Raw genomic sequence first — 19,964 nt, 5'->3', positions numbered from 1 at the left:
CATAAACCCTCTAGAAAATGCAACATGTGACATTAAACATGGTACACAACTTGCATAGTTTAGGTCTTTATCAAATCTACCATCTAAACTATTGCAGGTATGTATTTCTCTTCTTTGTTTTTGTTTTTGTTTTTGTTTTTGCTTTTTTTTTTTTTGTTTTTTTTAAAGGTTTTGCTTATGAGTCATAAATGCAATTTTAAATCCATGAAATCTATTATATAAACCTCTATAAATATTATTTAAGAATTATCAATTTTTGTTTTTGTGATATGTTTATATGTGTGTTATTAGATTAAAAGTAAAATTTTTATGTTATTGTTTCTCATTTTTATTTTTGTTGCTAATGATATTATATGCGTGTGAAAGAAATTGTTTAACATTATGAGCATGTAACTTTTTTTTTATTATTTTAAATTTCACTGTAATTAATTTTTATTTTGGTTTTTACAAATATCAATATCCATACCTATAATTATCACCCACAACAAATTTGAATAGTATTCATGAAATTATTTTTTTAACATAGCATGTTATAAATATCAACAACATTTTCCTTCACAAGATTGCTATTAGCAAGTAATATTAAATCTACATCATGAAAAGGAATTCACATCTTAATATGATCATGCAACTATTTGCTTGAACTAATAATTTTTTCTAACTCTCTAAAAATAATAATAATTATAATTTTTTCTAACAACTGTCTTTATCCTTTTTTATCAATTAAGACTCCTTTAATATTAAATCTTCATGACTCTCCACTCATTTTTTAGGAGATCCTCTTTAGATAAAAGAGGCCATTAGTGTATCAATATGTAACTCTAAATAAAGGTTTGAAAAACAAAATACCATTTAGTCTATACTTTTCAAGTGCATAACACATTTTAGATGTACTACAAATATTTTGGCAAATGAAAAACCTCTGGTTAAGTTTCCTTAGCTTTTTAATTATTAAATTCAGGAATTTTTTTTCATATAAACTATGTTGTGTGTTTGTTTGAATCCAAAGAACAATATTTTATATACCATTTATATGATCTAGACTCAAGTGATTATTAATTTATTATTTTTTAATAAAATTATTCCAAAAGTTTATAGCCAAAACCGTGCAACGCCAAGTAGCTTCATTAAATTGCTGAAATTTGGTTACTTTAAAAAAAAAAAAGATATATATATATATATATGTATGTATATATTGTCTTTATCTTCTTCTCCTATAATTTCTAAATTGATAAAAATCTTAATTTGATTACAATCCAAATTATAATCCTTTTATTATTATTATTATTTTTACTATTTTTTTACTTAATTTATTAATCTATTTTTTTACTATTGTTTTTTTTTTTTTTTTTTTTTTTTTTTTTTTTTTTTTTTTTTACGAATAGTTCTTATAAAATTAGACTTCTAAAGCTCTATGACCCTAAACATTATATATAAGGTTCCGAATAGATATACTTATTTTACTATTTTTACGAATACTCCCTCGTATAAAATTAGACTATAAGGTTCCTAATAGATATATACTTAGCTTACTAAAAATGATGGCAATCTTATTAAGCTATAGACAAAACAAATCAAATGTTATTATAGAAATGAAAATTTTAAACTACCATAAGAATTTAGAATTCTAATCCTTTTATTATTGCTTTATTTTTTACTTTTTTTTACTTAAATTATATTATTACACGTAAAAATAAAATAAAAAGCAGTGTCATTTTTTTTTCTTTGGATTTCCTCTTCAGACACGGTTACCTTTTTTTTTTTCCTTTGAATTTCCTCTTCACATACTACTTATTTTTTAGATTTAGATTTCAGCTTCATACTTCCACAAATTTATAGATAAAAAAAATTTCTTATTTGTTCTTATCAACTATTGCTTTATCACTAATTTATAAATAAAAATAACAACAATCTTTTAGATACATGTAAATGCTATCTCACCAAATTTTAAAGTTAAAAAAATAAAAATAAAAAAACCAACGTGCATAGTTAGGATGAGTTAGACACGTGCATGAGTTGGAGAATTATATACTTATATCTGTTTGATTATTGACATAAAACCAATCTTCATCGTGAATGAGTTATAGTATAATAGTAATTCCTAATTAGCGTAAATGGGTAATCTATAATGTATATTTTAATATATATATATATATCAAATAATAAAAAATAAATCAATAATTGGATACACAGAATATATAGAATCTTGGGTGATATGTATGTATGCTTACAAACTCATGCAATGAAGATAGGATGAAGAAGAGCACAAACTCCTAGGAGCTTATTAGCTAGCAAATTTTTGATAAGCAACTTCACAGGATGCAATCAGGCAAATTTACAAGACGTGCTATGATGCAATAAGATACAACAAGAGCTTACGTGTTTATGATGCTATTCTGTTTAACATAAGTTAGGAGGAGATTCAGCATATAGGGAATAAATCTCAGGCCAAAACCTCTTTTGACTTCTAGCATGAATCCCGAACTAGTTTCAATCGTACTTATTTTCCTTTTCTTTTTCTAAATGTTATGTATGTTTTCAGACTCATTTTTTTTTGTTAGTTATTTTTCTTTTTAAATTTAGATATAATTCCCACTCTTAAAGACAACCACACTACAAAAAAAAGGTTCTATGGCCGCGCTTTTAAAACGTGGCTATATCTCAAAAAAACGTGGCTATAGCCTATAGCCGCGTTTTTTTAGGCCACGCTTTCTAGTGTGGCCTAAAACCTGTGACTATAGGACTCACGGTCCTATGGCCACACTTTTTAACCGCGGCCCAAGACCAGGTCCTATAGCCGCGTTTAAAACGCGGCCTAAGATTGTGGTCTTGGGCCGCATTTTAAACGCGGCCTAAGGTTGCGGTCTTGAGCTGCGTTTTAAACGCGGCCCAAGGTTTAACCTTAGGCCACGTTTAAAACGCGGCTATATACCCTTAAATTTTTAAAAAAAAAAAAACCTTTGATTACCAAAAATTAATTTTCGGTAATCAAAAGTTTTTTTTTTAAAATTAAAATTAAAATTTTTAAAATTAATACTTTCAAACTTTAAAATTTCAATTTTAAATAAATAAAGAAATTCAAAACAAAAATACAAACCCAGCAAATTCAAAAACAAAAACAAAAACAAAAACAAAAATACAAACCCAGCAAATTCAAATTCAAAAACAAAAACAAAAATACAAACCCAGCAAATTCAAAAACAAAAACAAAAATACAAACCCAGCAAATTCAAATTCAAAAACAAAAACAAAAATACAAACCCAGCAAATTCAAAAACAAAAACAAAAACAAAAAAAAAAAATACAAACCCAGAAAATTGAAATTCAAAAACAAAAACAAAAATACAAACCCAGCGTCGCCGATGAAGCTCAACGGCGACGCCGAGAGCGTCGCGATCGGCGACGCTTGAGCGTCGCGAACGGCGACGCTAGCGTCGCGATCGCGACGCTTGAGCGTCGCCGTTCGCGACGCTGGAGCGTCGCGGGTTCGCGACGCTGGAGCGTCGCGGGTTCGCGACGCTGGAGCGTCGCGGGTTCGCGACGCTGGAGCGTCGCCGGTTCGCGACGCTGGAGCGTCGCGGGTTCGCGACGCTGGAGCGTCGCGGGTTCGCGACGCTGGAGCGTCGCCGGTTCGCGACGCTGGAGCGTCGCCGTTCGCGACGCTCTTGGCGTCGCCGTTGAGCTTCATCGGCGACGGCTGAGCTCAACGGCGACGCTGGGTTTGTGGTTTGTGTTTTTTTTTTTTTTTTTTTTTGACCGAAATGGCTCTGGGTTGAATGGCTCTGGGTTGTGGTTTGTGTTTGTTGGTGTGCTATTAGTATTGAGCCAGTTAAGGAAAAGAAAAAAAAAAAAAAAGTTTGTCAAAAAATAAAGTACGGAGGTCCTTAGGCCGCGTTTTTAGCTCAAAAAAACGCGGCCTAAGATCCCGTCTATGGCCACGCTTCTAAAACGCGGCCACAGTTAAGGAAAAGAAAAAAAATTTGCTAAAAAATAAAACAAGGAGGTCCTTAGGCCGCGTTTTTAGCTCAAATAAACGCGGCCTAAGAGCCCCTCTATGGCCACGCTTAAAAAACGCGGCCTAAGATCCCGTCTATGGCCTCATTTTTAAAATGCGGCCACAGTTAAGGAAAAGGAAAAAAAAATTTGCTGAAAAAAAAAACACGGAGGTCCTTAGGCCGCGTTTTTAGCTCAAGAAAACGCGGCCTAAGGTCCCGTCTATGGCCACGTTTAAAAAACGCGGCCTAAGATCCCGTCTATGGCCTCATTTTTAAAATGCGGCCACAGTTAAGGAAAAGGAAAAAAAAATTTGCTGAAAAAAAAAACACGGAGGTCCTTAGGCCGCGTTTTTAGCTCAAGAAAACGCGGCCTAAGGTCCCGTCTATGGCCACGTTTAAAAAACGCGGCCTAAGATCCCGTCTATGGCCTCATTTTTAAAATGCGGCCACAGTTAAGGAAAAGGAAAAAAAAATTTGCTGAAAAAAAAAACACGGAGGTCCTTAGGCCGCGTTTTTAGCTCAAGAAAACGCGGCCTAAGGTCCCGTCTATGGCCACGTTTAAAAAACGCGGCCTAAGATCCCGTCTATGGCCTCATTTTTAAAATGCGGCCACAGTTAAGGAAAAGGAAAAAAAAATTTGCTGAAAAAAAAAAAACACGGAGGTCCTTAGGCCGCGTTTTTAGCTCAAGAAAACGCGGCCTAAGGTCCCGTCTATGGCCACGTTTAGAAAACGCGGCGTAAGAGCCCGTCTATGGCCCCGTTTTTTAGAAACGCGGCTTTAGTCCATCTTAGGCCGCGTTTTTTATGGCCACAGCTTAAAAAACGCGGCCTAAGACCCCCGCGTTTTGTAGTGCCATTCAATTTCCATGTAATTAAATTTTTTAAATAAAATTTTTCTCTATTTACTATACTGATTATTTTTTAAATAATTTTTCGTTTAACGAAAATTGCTGTATATTCATTATATGATTAGTTATTCCATTCTAACCTTCTTTTTCTTTCTTAAAGTAATCATTTTTATTTTCATATAATCATCATCTAAATGTATTAAATTTGTCCTTAGTTGTGTGTAGTGTTACTATCAAAGAGTTAAAATCTCCTTCATAAGTTCAAAATTTTTAATTTAATTTTTTTAAGATAAGTAATTTAATTATATTATTGAAATAAAGTGTTTAATTTACATATACTTCTCTATTAAGCCATGCATCGCACGGGCATAACACTAGTATAACAAATTACATAAATTAATTTGAAGATTCTGTCCTACATCATTCACGATTTAACCATCGATTTTGTACAGTTTTATTAATAACCAAGTCTACAGGTTAACATTCTTTTTAGGCCGAACTCTAGAGGTAAATAAATGCAATAATTAGTAAATAAGATAGGAACAAAAACCGGGTAAGGGTGTGAGAGTTTTCAGTCCCCATCCCCACCCCTACTTAAAGTCTCTTCAAATTTCAAACCAACCCATACTTGAATGTTGAAACAATGCAATATATTTATCCTAAAACCTACCTATCTATATTAAGCTACCAATTTTGGCAGCCTCCCCAGCCTACCCCCATCAAGCCAATAATAAAAGCCAAGAAGAAACTAAGCTTATAGCTACCAAAGCCCAACAAATTCAAAAACAGAAAACTGATCATATATTCCTTGAATATGAATTCATTGCCACCTCTTTCCTAACCTTGCATAAGTTTATGTCGTTCCCCATATGCAGTTTCTAACAAAATGAAATAAATGCTAAAGACACAATAAATTTCAGAATTTTTTCGTGACTTGTTGATGTAGAAGATTATGATTAGTACAATATAACTTTCATTGGATCACCACTAACATTATTTTTAGTATATATCAATCACAACCTTTAAAAAAAAAAAAATATATATATATATATATATATATAGAGAGAGAGAGAGAGAGAGTTTTAATTTATGGCATATGCTTCTGATGATTGTGCTCTATATGATCAGATCAAGACACTAATTGATTTTTGGTGTAGACGAAAATTGAACCTCAGATCTCTTATTCAACAATTGTTAAAAAATGTTATAGCTTAAAATTTATTGAAAATGAAAACATTAATACTTGTTATATTCTTTTTCGACAAAAAAAATCATGATTATATAGATTATTTTGTTGGTGTATTTTAATAAAAATAAATTAATTTTGTGTTGATAATTTTATTGTTACAAAATTTAAATTTGAAATATAATACCCCATTATTGTTAAATTTAAATTTGGGACATCACTTGACCTAAAAGTTTAAGCTTATGAGTTTAAGCTCAATTATGTTATATTAACCACTCCTTCGTCATTGTTATTTAATGCAGGACTTCATTCACACATGTATATATAATAATCTTCCTCTCACGTGTAAGTCCTTACCTCTTTGTGGGTTTCAAGACCTTTTTGTGGGCCTGTTGGCATAAGCACCCACGACAGGTCATCCTTTCTTAGGTGAGTACGTCTTGGCCTAGGGTGGACCATGGTGGGAGTGTAAATGGAGTCGCCATCTAGTTTAGGTCTAAGAACCATAAATGTAGAGCCCTTCGTGGAAGGACTGATCTTTACCAAAGCACTTGTTCGGAGTTTAGGTATGGAGATGGGAAGATGTTAAGCACCCAACCCCACCCGACCCGTGTGTCGACTTCCACTCGTTGTATTCCAAGTCTTAATCTCATTAAAGGAAAATTTAACATGTTATTCTAACTCACACACACACTAGCATGCATCTAAAGCAAGCAAACATGACATAATCATCCCTAAGCCTAGTATTCATTTATCATGGCATTTAAGCATGTATTACTAAGGGAAGAAACATCACAAGGAATATTCAAGCAAGCATGTCAAGATATCAAGACATAAAAAACAAATGGATTCAACCAAGCATATCATGTTCATCAATCAAAACAAATGCATGTTTATATGATTATGCATGACTTACTCTACTTACCTCACTGCGTCACTACACCTATGCATCAATGCATGGTCATGGCATGTGCATGTTCATGGTATTCAAACAAAACAAAACCCTAATAATCGTCAAAGGAATAGAATAAACAAAAAAAAAAAAAAAAAGCAAAAAAAAAAGGAATAGAAACTTAAAGATAGATAAAGTAGGTTAAACAAAGACTAAAACATGTAAAGAGAAACAAGGGAAAAACAAACAAAAAAAGATTTAGGGTTTCTGGGCACGACTGTGCGTGCGCATGCATAGGGCATGCATGCGCAGCCCAACAGTATGCGTACACACATCACAAGTATGCGTACGTATGCACACAACATGCGCACGCATACATGCAATCCTACTAGCTCCCTATTGTTTATGGGAATTTCCTTCACCACCACTTCATCCATAGACCTCTCGTATGCCATTTATGGGAAACACATCGATGGGCCTCTCGTATGCTATCCGTGAGAACCACATCGATCAACCTCTCATACACCATCCATGGAAACCACATGTCAACCCACACTCACATCCATGGGAATTTGACCCACACTTCCTTGTTCATGAGAACCTTGTGCGTAACATTATCTAGTACCATTGGAATACTCCTTTGTTAGGTCTTTTTATCAAATCATTTGTATAGTCTTCATGGGCATGCACTTGTCCCCACTCCAATTATGAAGAGGACCACGTCCCCGCTCCATCTATGAAAGGAACTAACCTTGCCACCTTGCCACACAACACTATGGGCTCTGATGCCACTTGTTGGGGAGAGAAATATCTTAGGGAGACTCCTTGAGTAGTTAATATAATATATAGAGATACCACTTGACCCAAAATCCTTAAGTCCAATGAGTATAAGCTTAAGCATGTTATATTAACCATTCACTCTTCTCATTAATATCCAATGTGAGACTCATTACTTGACCACATGAATATTCCAACAAATATCTTGTTGGGAAAAGAAATACCTTGGGGAGATAGTTATGAGTGTGTTGATCAAGTTGATTAGCTATTAACAATTGTAAAAGAGATAGTTAATAAAACCCAAAAACAAACTTAACTAATAATTTTGCATTTCAAAAAATAAGAGGATTTTTTTTTAATGTTATGGTATAGAAATTTAAATAAATATTACTTATTGAATATTTTAAATTTTAAAAAATTTCCACTTAAAGCTATTGCCTTACGCCTTCAATTGGATTGAACCATCCCTGGAGATGTACACTAAATATGCTCCTATGTTAGTGCGAAACATCTTAAAGATAAGGTATTCGTGCCTTAACTAATTAAGTATACACCAAAAATATTAATATCTTACGGTGCAATTATATACACACAAACGGACACACATTTTAATTCAAAACATTTTAAATTGAAATCGTGAAATTTTAATTCAAAAATGAAATGTTTGTACATTCTTGTGTAACAAGATGTATGTAAAAGGATTTACCCAATACCTTATTTTTCTCACTAGTATAAATTTATTTACAAAAATATGTTATTATTCATATGAATGCCTTTAGAAAATAAGTAAAATATGCATATTATTTATTCTGAACTTGTTAAATTATTGATATATATATATATATCAAAGCTAATTTTGTTAATAATGAATATTTAAATGCCAATATTGATCTTCTAATTTTGTATTTTTTATGGCTTAATAATTAAGTCTAGTTTCTACATTTGCTTTGCTCTCATAGGGGCTCAACCTCGCAGTGGTCCTTGTTGAGCCAATTTGGATTAAATGCCTTATGCTTAACCTATTGTCAACTAAAAGCCCTGCCAAGGTGCCCATGAAATCTAAAGCGAACATGAAAAATGTGATTAGCAACCCAAGACTACTCTTCTTTCAATAGGGAGCTGTGCAATACTTGGATGCCCATTTCAAAAAATTATTAATTTTATAAAAAAAAAAAAAATTTAATGTAAGAAATTAAATTTAAACAAAAACAAAACAAACAATATTATTTTGGGCACTTAATGACAATTACCTAACATAAATTAACATGAGGACTAAATTGAATGAAGTTAAAAGTTAGAGAACTGAACTAACCAAAATTTAATTCACACAATTGAATTCAATTTTAGTAAAATTTAAATGGTTTGATTTGTAATTTAGCCTATAAAAAAATTCTAATGCATATGCTTATGTTTATGTTTATAAAGTTTTTATTTAAGTATTGTATTTAAAACAAATGGTTCTTAATTTCTACGACCTTATAGGATTTTTAAATTGGTATATAAAGTTTATATAACAACTTAAAAATCCTAAAAGGTTTGGTTTTAAACAAACTTCAATATTTAAATGTCATTTTTTACTTACTTTTGTCATATCCAATGTTATCCTAATTTACATGTTTTGTCTTATCAGAAAAAATTCACATGTTTGTTTGTTTTACTGATGCCATATGCATGACAATTCTTCATGATTAAGAAGTTGTTTGATTATCCACTCTAGTTGATCCAATGTCACTGGAACAAAAAAAAAAAAAAAAAAAGGATAATATATTTAAATTCATAGCCGACATCCCTTTTTTCTACAATAAATTTTTAAATTAGTTAATTTCTATGTTGGTATTGAGAATCGGATAAACTACAAAGATGCAAGATAAAAAAAAAAAAAAGGGAAATGGGTAAATCCTCATATTTATATATTTATTTAGGAGAGAGAATTTTAGGAATGAATTTGCATTCTCTCTATTTGATTGAATACGATACAACTAGTTTTTATCTATTAAGAATTGGGACAAATTAATAGAAAAATGAATGTGAAATGGATTTGGTATGTTATAGGCTTGATGTTGTGTATGTACCTTCAATTATATTATTTTCACATAGATATTTTCTCTTTTTCATTAATAGCATTTGTCGTTATTTATAGCATCTAATAGGACTTACTCCCCTATAATTCGATACAATGTACTAGCATTGTTATTTCAAGTATGGTCCAACAATGACTTAGGATTTTAACTATATATATATATATATATCTGTGTTTGTGTGTGTATTTTTGCATTTTTTATAAAATATTTTTAAATTTTCTTATGAATTTAATTATTTTAATTTAATTTTTTTCAATTTTTTATTATTAATTTTACGAATTTTAAGAGTAATAAAATTAAACAAAAATTCATTATTTTAGTTGCTTAATGGTGATCATCTAAAAACATTGAATAATGCTAAAAGTTTAGGGACAAAATTGAACAAAATTTAAGTTACATAACTTAATTGAATTAATTTTAGGCAAATTTGGAGGGTGTAATTTTAATATAGCCTATAAGAAATCTAATGTTTATGTATATGCATATGTTTATATTTATGTTTATGTAGTTCTTTGTTAAATATTTTATTCAAAAGAAATGGTTCTTAATTTTCTAAATTATAACACTTTAGAATTTTTTAAATGGTATAAGAAAGTAAACATGATTTGTTATAATTAATTAAGCATCTTATGAAAAATCTATAAATACAAAAAATTTAAAGGGCAAAGTTTTTTGTAACCTTCTTCTTAAAAAAAAAAATGGTTGTACCTTTAAGGTTACAACTTCTCTCAATATCTTTTTATTTGATGTGAGTTTACATATCCACCATTGGATTACATTTTCTTCTTATATTCTTTATACCTGCAAAATTTTCAGAAATTTAAAGATCAATAGCTATGTCAACAGTCTAATATTTAAAGTTTAAGTTTTTGTAGTTTAAATTTATGCATAAAAAATAAGTTTATTGATCAAATAGTGAATAACATCTGATTGACATGAAATTTGACATGTGTGTTGATGAACATGTAGAAAATGTAATTCAACGGTTAGATCTTCAAAATATATAACCATGTTAAATTTTTAGTGGGAGTTATAATCTTAGACTACTACCAAGTTTGTAACCAAACTTTGTCCATATATAAATATTAAAAAAATAAAAAGTAAATTCTTGAATTAATTTTTTTATATTTTTAAATTGCAAAAGTAATTAGCTTAGTTTAAATGTCCGGGAAAACATATAGAGTTTTATAGTTAAGATCCTTTGGATTTTTTAAGATAACTTTATCATGGAGTTCATGCAATGATACAATCCTATTCTTATCCATCTATTTTGAAATGAGTGAATTGAATATAATCATAATACCAATAAGTTGATAGTCAACTTTATGTATCATTCACGATGTGGTAAATTCCAATTCACTTACTTCAAAATGGATGGCTCAGTCATGAGTTCAATAAGGGCCAGGCTTTGAGGGTTGAACTCTAGTGTCAGTGCTAGTTTGTCTGTTTGCCCATGCATTTTGCTCATATTGTACATTCTTGATTTTGAACTTGCTAAAGTTACCTCAAACCTTTTGAGCTTCTCCATATATTACTTCAATCATTCAGTCCTCCTTAGCCTCATAGCTCACTTGTTCTTGCCCTATGGCCAATTACGAGTCATTATTGATAACGACCCGGTTAATCCCTACTACCTTCATGAGCTCTAGTCCAAATGTTAAGGCTTCCTATTTAGTCTCGTTGTTGGTGGTTGGGAACTCCAAACATATTGCTTAGTTCGGTTTTGCCCCTCTAAGGGAAGTCAGCACCAACTATGATATGCCTACTTGGTGATTTGAAGACTCATTTACATCAATGACCTAATATTCGTCTTCACTTTGTTCTCTGTATTGGGAGTCTTTTGTACACTCTTGCTTTGTGTCCTCATGAAGTGTGAATTCTACCCCAAAGTTTGCTATGGCTTGCATAATGTCAAATTCACTCAATTCAACAGACCGTTGAATGAGTCCTCTAGACATTCGGTCTATGTAGGGATTTATTGAGGGGATAGAAAATCACTACAACAATGGTATGAGCTTAAAAGTAGGCCCTGCATTTTCTTGTGATTTTCACTAATGAAAAGTACTGAATTTTTCGAATGCATGTTTGCACTCCCCATCCATTCAAATGCATTTATAAGTACTTTGAAAAATGGGAAATATTTTTCAGTTGCTCAAAATGAGATCTTGTTCAAAGTTACTGCTCATCTAATAAGGTTTTATGTTTTGATTAATTGCTAGTTGCCTATCACCCCCAAAAGAGAGTCTATGACTAAAAAGCAAATTCATCTATTTGGGGAGTTATACCACCAAACCAAGAAACCTTTAGCATGTTATAAAATAATCAAAGTTTAAAATAGAAGGAAAAAAAAAAAAACGCATGACATACTGCAATTGTTAGAGCATAAAATAGAATAAAAGAAAAATGAGATGATTTATATTGGGTTATGTTACTTATATAAATATTATCTAGAACTGGAAACACTTATAATATCCAACATTCCTATCAACCAAGCATGTTCAGTTTAAAAGTCAAACAGAAAATGCAACATGACTACATAAGGAGCTCCCCAATCATTGTGAAGAAAATGTTACTTACTGGTTTTATACCCCAAAGTAAAGCTGCATTCTCTACCAGCCTGGCTACATGCATTATATATATATATATATATATATAAAAAGACCATTGGTATATGCATAGTGGGCCATTAACCTCATAAGTTTCTACAACTGCGGGACCAGTGATGTAACAATTAATCAAACATAAAACCCAATGAAATAAGCAAGTTGCAATTAATAAAAACATAAAACCCAATGCACTCTCAATTAATCAATCAATCAATCACAAAAACCCAAATGAAGCTGCACTAGTCATGACCTAATATTACTTATCCATATGTTAGAGTATTTCCATCAATTTGTGCAAAAAAAAAAAAATTGTGTCTATATTAGCTTAATAACCTACTTTTTTTTTTTTTTTTAATATTTTGTATACTCACTCTTTTTTAAAATACCTTAAATCAGATTATCTATTTTACACTATATTTTATTAAAATATCAATTTTTTTTGAATTATTAATTTTTCTTCACACACAACTACTATTTATCTACTTTCTTCATTCATCATCGGGATGCGTAAAAATAAATATTGTTAATGTAAATTTGTACAATTATTATAACAACCATGTATTTTTATACAATTTTGTATAGCATAATATAAGTGAATTTTAAACTTAATTGGCTAAAATTTTATACTTTTTTTTTTTTTTTGCAAGCACAGTGATCCTCGTTTTATTTACAAGGTATATTTTTACCTATTATGTATTTTCATGCATACTTTATACTTACAAAGGAAATCATTATTTTCATATATACACAATTTTTTTTTTCTTTGAGGAAATATTTCATGCACAATTTAATTATTCGAAATATTCTCTATAAGACAATAGAGGGCTAGTTGTGTAAGTCTGCAGTAAAGCCGTCTGGATTCGGCAATTCGTAAAGATCAGCTTTGAATTTGATTCATTAAATTCAATGCTCGCCAAACTTGGTGTTGATCGACTTGTAATTTGCAGCCAATGTTTAGGATTACTTAAGCAGAATTAAAGAGAAATTGACATTGCCGTCACCCTCAAAAAATAGTTTCAAGTGTCAAATCAAACATAAAAGACAAAACCCAATGCATTTTCAATTTTCTTTTCTTTTCTTTTTCCCTTTTTCTGAGCAAGTAAGGTGCCGACTCTATCGTTCTAATTGTCCTAGGGGGACCATCTCTAATAAGGTTATTCCAAAAGAGCTAACCCAGCTGCTGGAGATGGAATAGATGGTACGTAGTGGGCCCCCAGAAATTTCAAATGGAAGCCCAGGTTGTTAAAGTATGGACTATGGATTTAAGAGTTAGCCTAGTCAAGAAACATTACAAAAATCTCACCCAAAAAAAGAAAAGATCCTATGCTTTATTTGAGAAACAATTTGGGAAATTTCCCATGTATAAGAGGGGAGAGGATGGCTAAACAATGACATGACATGTACCCAAAAAAAAAAAAAAAAATTGTGAATTACCTTTAAAAGTGACGTAACAAATAAGTCAAAAATCTTATAACTCAACTGATATTTCTTTGTGTTTTTAACAGATATGACTAGAGTTCGAATACCCTCACCCCATTATAATTATCAATTAATAAAAAACAGACATATTTAAGGCCTACTATATTTGGCGAAAAAAAAAGACTACCAATTATTCTCTTGAATAGAGAAAATTAAAAGATTTAGCTAAGAGGATAACCAGAAACAAAGTCCCAATGTAATTAGTGCCTGGAGGTCATTGAAGTTTGTAAAAGTAGGTTTTACAACAACAAAAAATTAAAGAGATTTGATTTTTTTTTTTTAATCGTGCTAATAAAAAAAAAAAAAAACTTGTTTTGAACAATTAGAAGAGTTTTTCTAAAAAACTTTTTAAAAAAAGCTATATGTAATTTTAAAAACTTATGAAAGGAAATTAATTCCCCCCTCCAAGCTTGTTCAAAGTACAAGCCTAAAGGAAAGGGAATGTCTCTAAAGTATTATTTACTCCATTAAAAAAAATTTCCCAACAAGCAACGCAAGAAAGATGTATAAAGTAGGAAAGACAAATGCATAGTTTTTAATACAAAAGTATTGATTATTCATTATTACAAACACCTTAATGCAAAAGAAAAAAAAAGCAGTCCCCACTTAATTAGGCTTTTATTTATTCAAACTTGAAAATGCTAGTGAGCTATAGCCTCCATAACTCACTTCCTAGGACTAGCAGTGAGACAATTACTTGCCAAATGACCAAGCTGGCCACAGAAATGGCACCAAGCAACGCCAATCCATGTTTTCTGTCCATACCCTGGCCATGCAGCAGCAGTGTCATTCTTTCTACCAAGGAAGCAGTACTTCGCTATATGACCCATCTCGCCGCACCTATAGCATGGCCCAAGACAAGGACGAGTTTCAGCATTGCTACCAGTAGTACTCCCGCTGCCACTGCCAGTTGCAATATTAATGGCTCTTCTCCTACTGTCTTGAAGCAAAGTTCCACCAGGACCAGTCACGTTGATTGCTTTCAGTCTTTTTTCACGCCAATGCCCGCCCACAACGTCGAATTCGACCAGTGTGCCAGCCCGTATACGTACGTAGCCATCAGACTTCACAGAAGAGTAGTGCACAAATATGTCTTCACCACCATTGATTGGCCTTATGAAACCATAGCTCCTTTCATTGCTAAACCATTTTATAGTACCACTCCATCTTCTGTATGGTTGTGGCATTACTGGACTAACTGAAGGGTGACCTAACCACCAAAGAGAGTGCTCATAAAATAAAATAAAATCTAACACACACACAGAAAAATCTATGTGCCGCATCTAAAGAAATTATGTTCATCCAGAATATTAAGCTGATAGGCAAGAGACTTAGAAAGTAGTGAAGCATGGCAAAATAATAATAATAATAATAATAACAACAACAAATGCATGAGTATTGAAATTAGGCTATATAGCATATAGGTAAGCTCATAGAATGATTAACTAGAAAATAATATGTACTTCAAATTCTACCATTGGAATAAAGTGACATTAAGCAATGCACTTGTTTGGTTTACTCACTTTCGACGCTGGTGAAGCCTAGGCTTGGTTCGCAAATCCTGTTTAGCTGTAACAAACAAGTGAAATGGAGGTGCATTATTGAAAAACAATTAGTAATTCAAAAGTTTTATGTTCAATATAATAATGAAAGTTTTATAATAATATTGGAAGAGCATTCACATATATTTTTTCGGTTGAAAATTTTAACAAAATATGTAGGTGAATGTTGAAATTTTGAGAATTTGCAGGGCCATGGCCCCAAGCCACTATGTAGTTTCATCTCTACATCCATGTAGAGTCATAAGCCAAGACTTTTTGTTTGATGTCAATAAGTAAACAATGGAGAATCAACATTAAATTCAACAAAATCCAAGCGAAGCAAGTGGCTAGTAAAATTTAACAAACCAAGCCCTAGGAGCTTATTTGAGATCATAGATCAACTTGTGGAGACGACAAACATAACCTAAATATTCGGAATGAACATAACTAGGGGTTGAAACATATACACCTCACCTCACTAGAGATCATAGATCAACTTGTGCTTCGTTTTTTGCCATAGAACCATCACTGTGATGCTTCAATTTATTGACGCACTTGCATCACACAACATTTTTATCTGTTGGTGGTGAGACAAGGGACCAAGTGCCTTGTCGTTGGAGACCACATAATTAATTTATCAGCCTTTACTAAACACCATTGTGAAAACTGAGAAATGTTTTTTATAAATAGGTGGTTTAGTAATTGTATGGTCAATATGAGCTTTTTAGCACAAGTTAGGCTTAGAAACGCCATTTACCGATAGTGTTTGTATGGGGTGTTTATTAGTGGAAGAGGTAAGATAGGTGGAGGTAGTAGTGGTGGAATAGATTCTAGTGAAGAAAGAGCTGTTAGTACTGGTACTTGAGACGAGGTGGCAGCTGGTTTTTGGGATAAGATAGCAGCTGCTGTTTGGGATGAGGTAGTAGCCGGTGAAAGAGCTAGAGCTACTGATAGGTGAATTAAGGTCAGGTGCATATGAAGGTGGGTTAGGAGTAGAAGGAGGTGCAAGAATAGATGGTATAGGACAAGAATGAAGATACATAAGTGATGATAACCAAGAAGAGTAATCAATGGAGGAAGATGAGTCATGAGAATGTGTTGAAGAAGAAGAAAGAGTGTGAATTGTAGAAAAGGAAATTCGAACAAACATGTCTAAAAATATATGTAAACTTGATTTGTTGTTTTATCAAAAAAAAAAATTAGCATTCTGAAACTGAAAAATAGCCCAAGAAAATGAACTATGTTGTAGTTTATGCTTATTTTAAGGTCGTAGGAAAGGATAGAAAGTACATCCAAAAGTTATAAGTTGAGAAAGACCTGGTTTGGCTTGAAACATATTTTCCCATGGAGATATGAAATTAAGCACTAAAGAGGGAGGTCAATTAATCAAGAAAACAAATGTGGATACTGAGGGTAGCAACTTGGTATGAGATATCATCGTTAAGGCTGCTCGACTCTTAATTATATGTCTATGTTTTCTTTCCACAACCATTTTTTTGTGGAGTATGTGAATATGAAAGCTCATGAAGAATATTATTTAAAGAGTAGAATCGTTGAAACTGATTTTTTAGTATATTTTCCACCACAACCTATGTGAAGGACTTGCATTTTGGTGGAAAGCGAGTTTTTATTTTTTATTTTTTTATATAGTAATTTCGAAGTGCATAAATGTAGTCAGGATATTATATTTATGTTTTATCAAGAAACCCAAGCAAAAGTAAAATTATCCACAAACTGTAAGTAATATTTGAATCCATTATATGAGGTGGGGCAGGAGTCATCACAATGCAAGTTTATGCATCTTGTTACCGAGGCAAAGTCAATGCTTACAGTGTAAGAAAGAACTTTGAGACAGGAGTCATCAGTATGCAAGTTTATGCATCTTGTCACCGAGGCAATGCTTACAGGGTAAGAACGAACTTTGAGATTTATTTTGTAAGACCTAGACATATTATATACTGCAAAATCTATGATTTCTTAGTTGGAAGATGAGCAAAATCTTGAGTAAAGGAATTGACACCCTTGCAGGAAGTTATGGTAGTTAATATAACACACAGAAACACCATTTAACCTAAAAGCTAGAGCCTATAAATTTGGTCCAACTATGTTATATAAACTATTCACTCTTATTATTATTGTTCAATGTGAAACTTTATTTACACGTATATACCCAACATTTTATTTGTTAGATTGTTTACATTGTCCTTGAGAAATGAGTAGAGGATTCACAAGTTCTAGTGATGAAACCACTCTACGTATCTTTGTGAATTGATGCCTTCATAGATATATAGCTTATATAGTACAATGTTACCAACATAGATTGGACATGTTAGAAAGGAGCTACAGTGGGGCTTGTGAAGAAAGATTGTTAGGTATATTTGAGCAAGATGTGGTGTTCGAAGAAGAAGAAAGCTTGGATCTGAATAGAAAATATATAGAACAAAAAATACAAAGAAGAAAGAAAGGGAAAAGCATGTTGCACACACAACCAATTATTACTGAAAACGTGATTTTAAGTCATGATTTCAAACTTTAAAGAGTCACCTTTTCAGTTACAATGAGCAGTGTGTATAACATACATAGCCTAGAAAGACATGATCTGTATTCTATCCTCTATTCTCTCCACTAGCTTCGTCAACCTCGAGAATTTATTTACAAAAACAGTCCATGTTAACTATCTTCTATCTCTTTCTCTTTCTTTCTCATATTTTTTAATATATGAAGTCATGGATATCGATCTTTACTAATAACTAATCAACGAAATTCTAACAACATATGCAAGAAAGCTGACCTTTGTAAAAGCAGTTGCGAGATCATCAACTTTGTATGAACACTCGCCTTTACCCTGCAAACATGAAGAAAAAGGCAAAAAAAAAAAAAAAAAAAAATGTTCAATTCTCAACCACATATATAATACTAGCATTCTTAGATACTTGTATTTCAATGATATTGTAGGTGTGGAAAGATGAAAAAAGTTAAATAAAAAACTTCTATATATTCACTCCGGAAGTAGAGGCTACAGTTTTTATTATATACTCTAGGAATATGTTCCTTCCCTCTCATATAGAGGTGGGTCCCATGGTGAGTGAAACTCACCCTTCTGTGAAATAGAAGAAGTATATTCTGGGAGTATATAATAATTTTCCTGCGACTGTAAGTATAAAAGTCAAATTAATAATTTTTACACCAACCAAACAGTGTCCATACCATTTTATTCATACTATTTCCAGGTAACAATAATACAAGATTTTTTTTGTGGAAATAATAATATAAGATGGATACATGTCATGTCACGTCTATATATTTAATAGAATAGCTTTATTTTGGACTTAATCGTCCCTTGCTCTATATAATTTATCATCACTCTAGAAGATATAATAAGCATTAAACAACAGTTCGACCAAAAAAAAAAAAAAAACACAATTAACAGAAATTATTCAGGCTAACATAAGTTTGCATGCATATCAGAAGATGAAGATCTAACCTTGTGTTTTTCAGATGATGGGAATGTCTCATATTGAGACCCCTCAAATGGATCATCATCCATTTCATCCTCTGAGTCTTTCAGTTCGTCCTCTATTGCACTCTTTCCAAAAAACTCATACTGTATTGCTTCAAATGATAAATCTTCTGCTGCTTCTGCATAACAACAGTTGAAAACATGTCAAAAATTCAGAATATAGTGTAAGTTGAACCATACACAACATATCAACTTCCTATTCACTATGTTGTCATAAGTACGTATATATACTAAATTTTAGCATATTCCGGCCACCCTCTATTCTCCACTCCTCTTCCTCTTTCCTCCATTCCAAACTTACTAAAACCCTCGGAATTGTTCTAGATTATTAATATTCCATGTTAATCTGACTAAATTGAGTAAGCAAAAAGCAGTCTCTACACATTTCGGTGATCTAATTAAGCGGGGGATTAGGACATATAATCATCACAAGAAACAAATATAAAAGATGTTTACAGTAAAAAGTAGATTTATATATAATTATAATTATAATTTGAAAGTTGAAGCTAACTTGAGTCATCCTCATGACCAAGATCCGAAGCAGATGAACCACCAATATTTCCAGCTCTGAAGTCTTCCATATTAGGAAAGGAAGTTGGAGAAATAGCTAGAGGAAATCGTGGAGATTGAAACTTAGAGGGTTCCCTTAAGAAAGAAATCTGGAGCACTGTTTAGGAATGGAAAAATTGCAAGAAAAGAATCTAGGAGTTCATATAGGGAGAGCTTTTGAAGCAGCTGACAAGTAGTCAAAGAGTAATGAAATTGTATTTGCCATTTTGGTAAGAAAATCTGTATTCCATTATTACATTTTATCATCCAGCAGCTTCATATGCATGCATATGTTGTAGCCTTTTACGGCCACGTGTTCATATATAAAACGATGAAATATGAAAATCTAGTAGAGATTCAGGTTTTTGTTGTGGAAACAACTAGTTCTTTCAAGGCATTGCTTGAATTCATTAATGGCCTTCTTATCCATGAAGAATCAACGGTTATTTTGCCTTTAAGAAAAGAGATTTGGCTTATCTTTTTTACGTAG

General features: G+C 32.0%; 1 protein-coding gene across 1 annotated transcript; it reads right to left on the bottom strand.

The window, feature by feature from the left end:
• Nucleotides 1-14,529: 14,529 nt before the first annotated feature.
• Nucleotides 14,530-19,506, bottom strand: LOC126728590 (cold shock protein 1-like). Its single transcript, XM_050434388.1, has 5 exons — nt 19,437-19,506; nt 18,890-19,044; nt 18,197-18,250; nt 15,388-15,433; nt 14,530-15,074 (listed from the first exon to the last, which is right to left on the bottom strand). Exons 1-5 carry the CDS (start codon nt 19,504-19,506, stop codon nt 14,530-14,532), a joined length of 870 nt encoding a protein of 289 aa, XP_050290345.1.
• Between the last annotated feature and the right edge of the window lie 458 nt (nt 19,507-19,964).

The sequence above is a fragment of the Quercus robur genome, chromosome 5, assembly GCF_932294415.1.
Source record: "Quercus robur chromosome 5, dhQueRobu3.1, whole genome shotgun sequence".
NCBI lineage: Eukaryota > Viridiplantae > Streptophyta > Magnoliopsida > Fagales > Fagaceae > Quercus > Quercus robur.
This window is presented reverse-complemented; position numbering and strand designations above follow the sequence as displayed.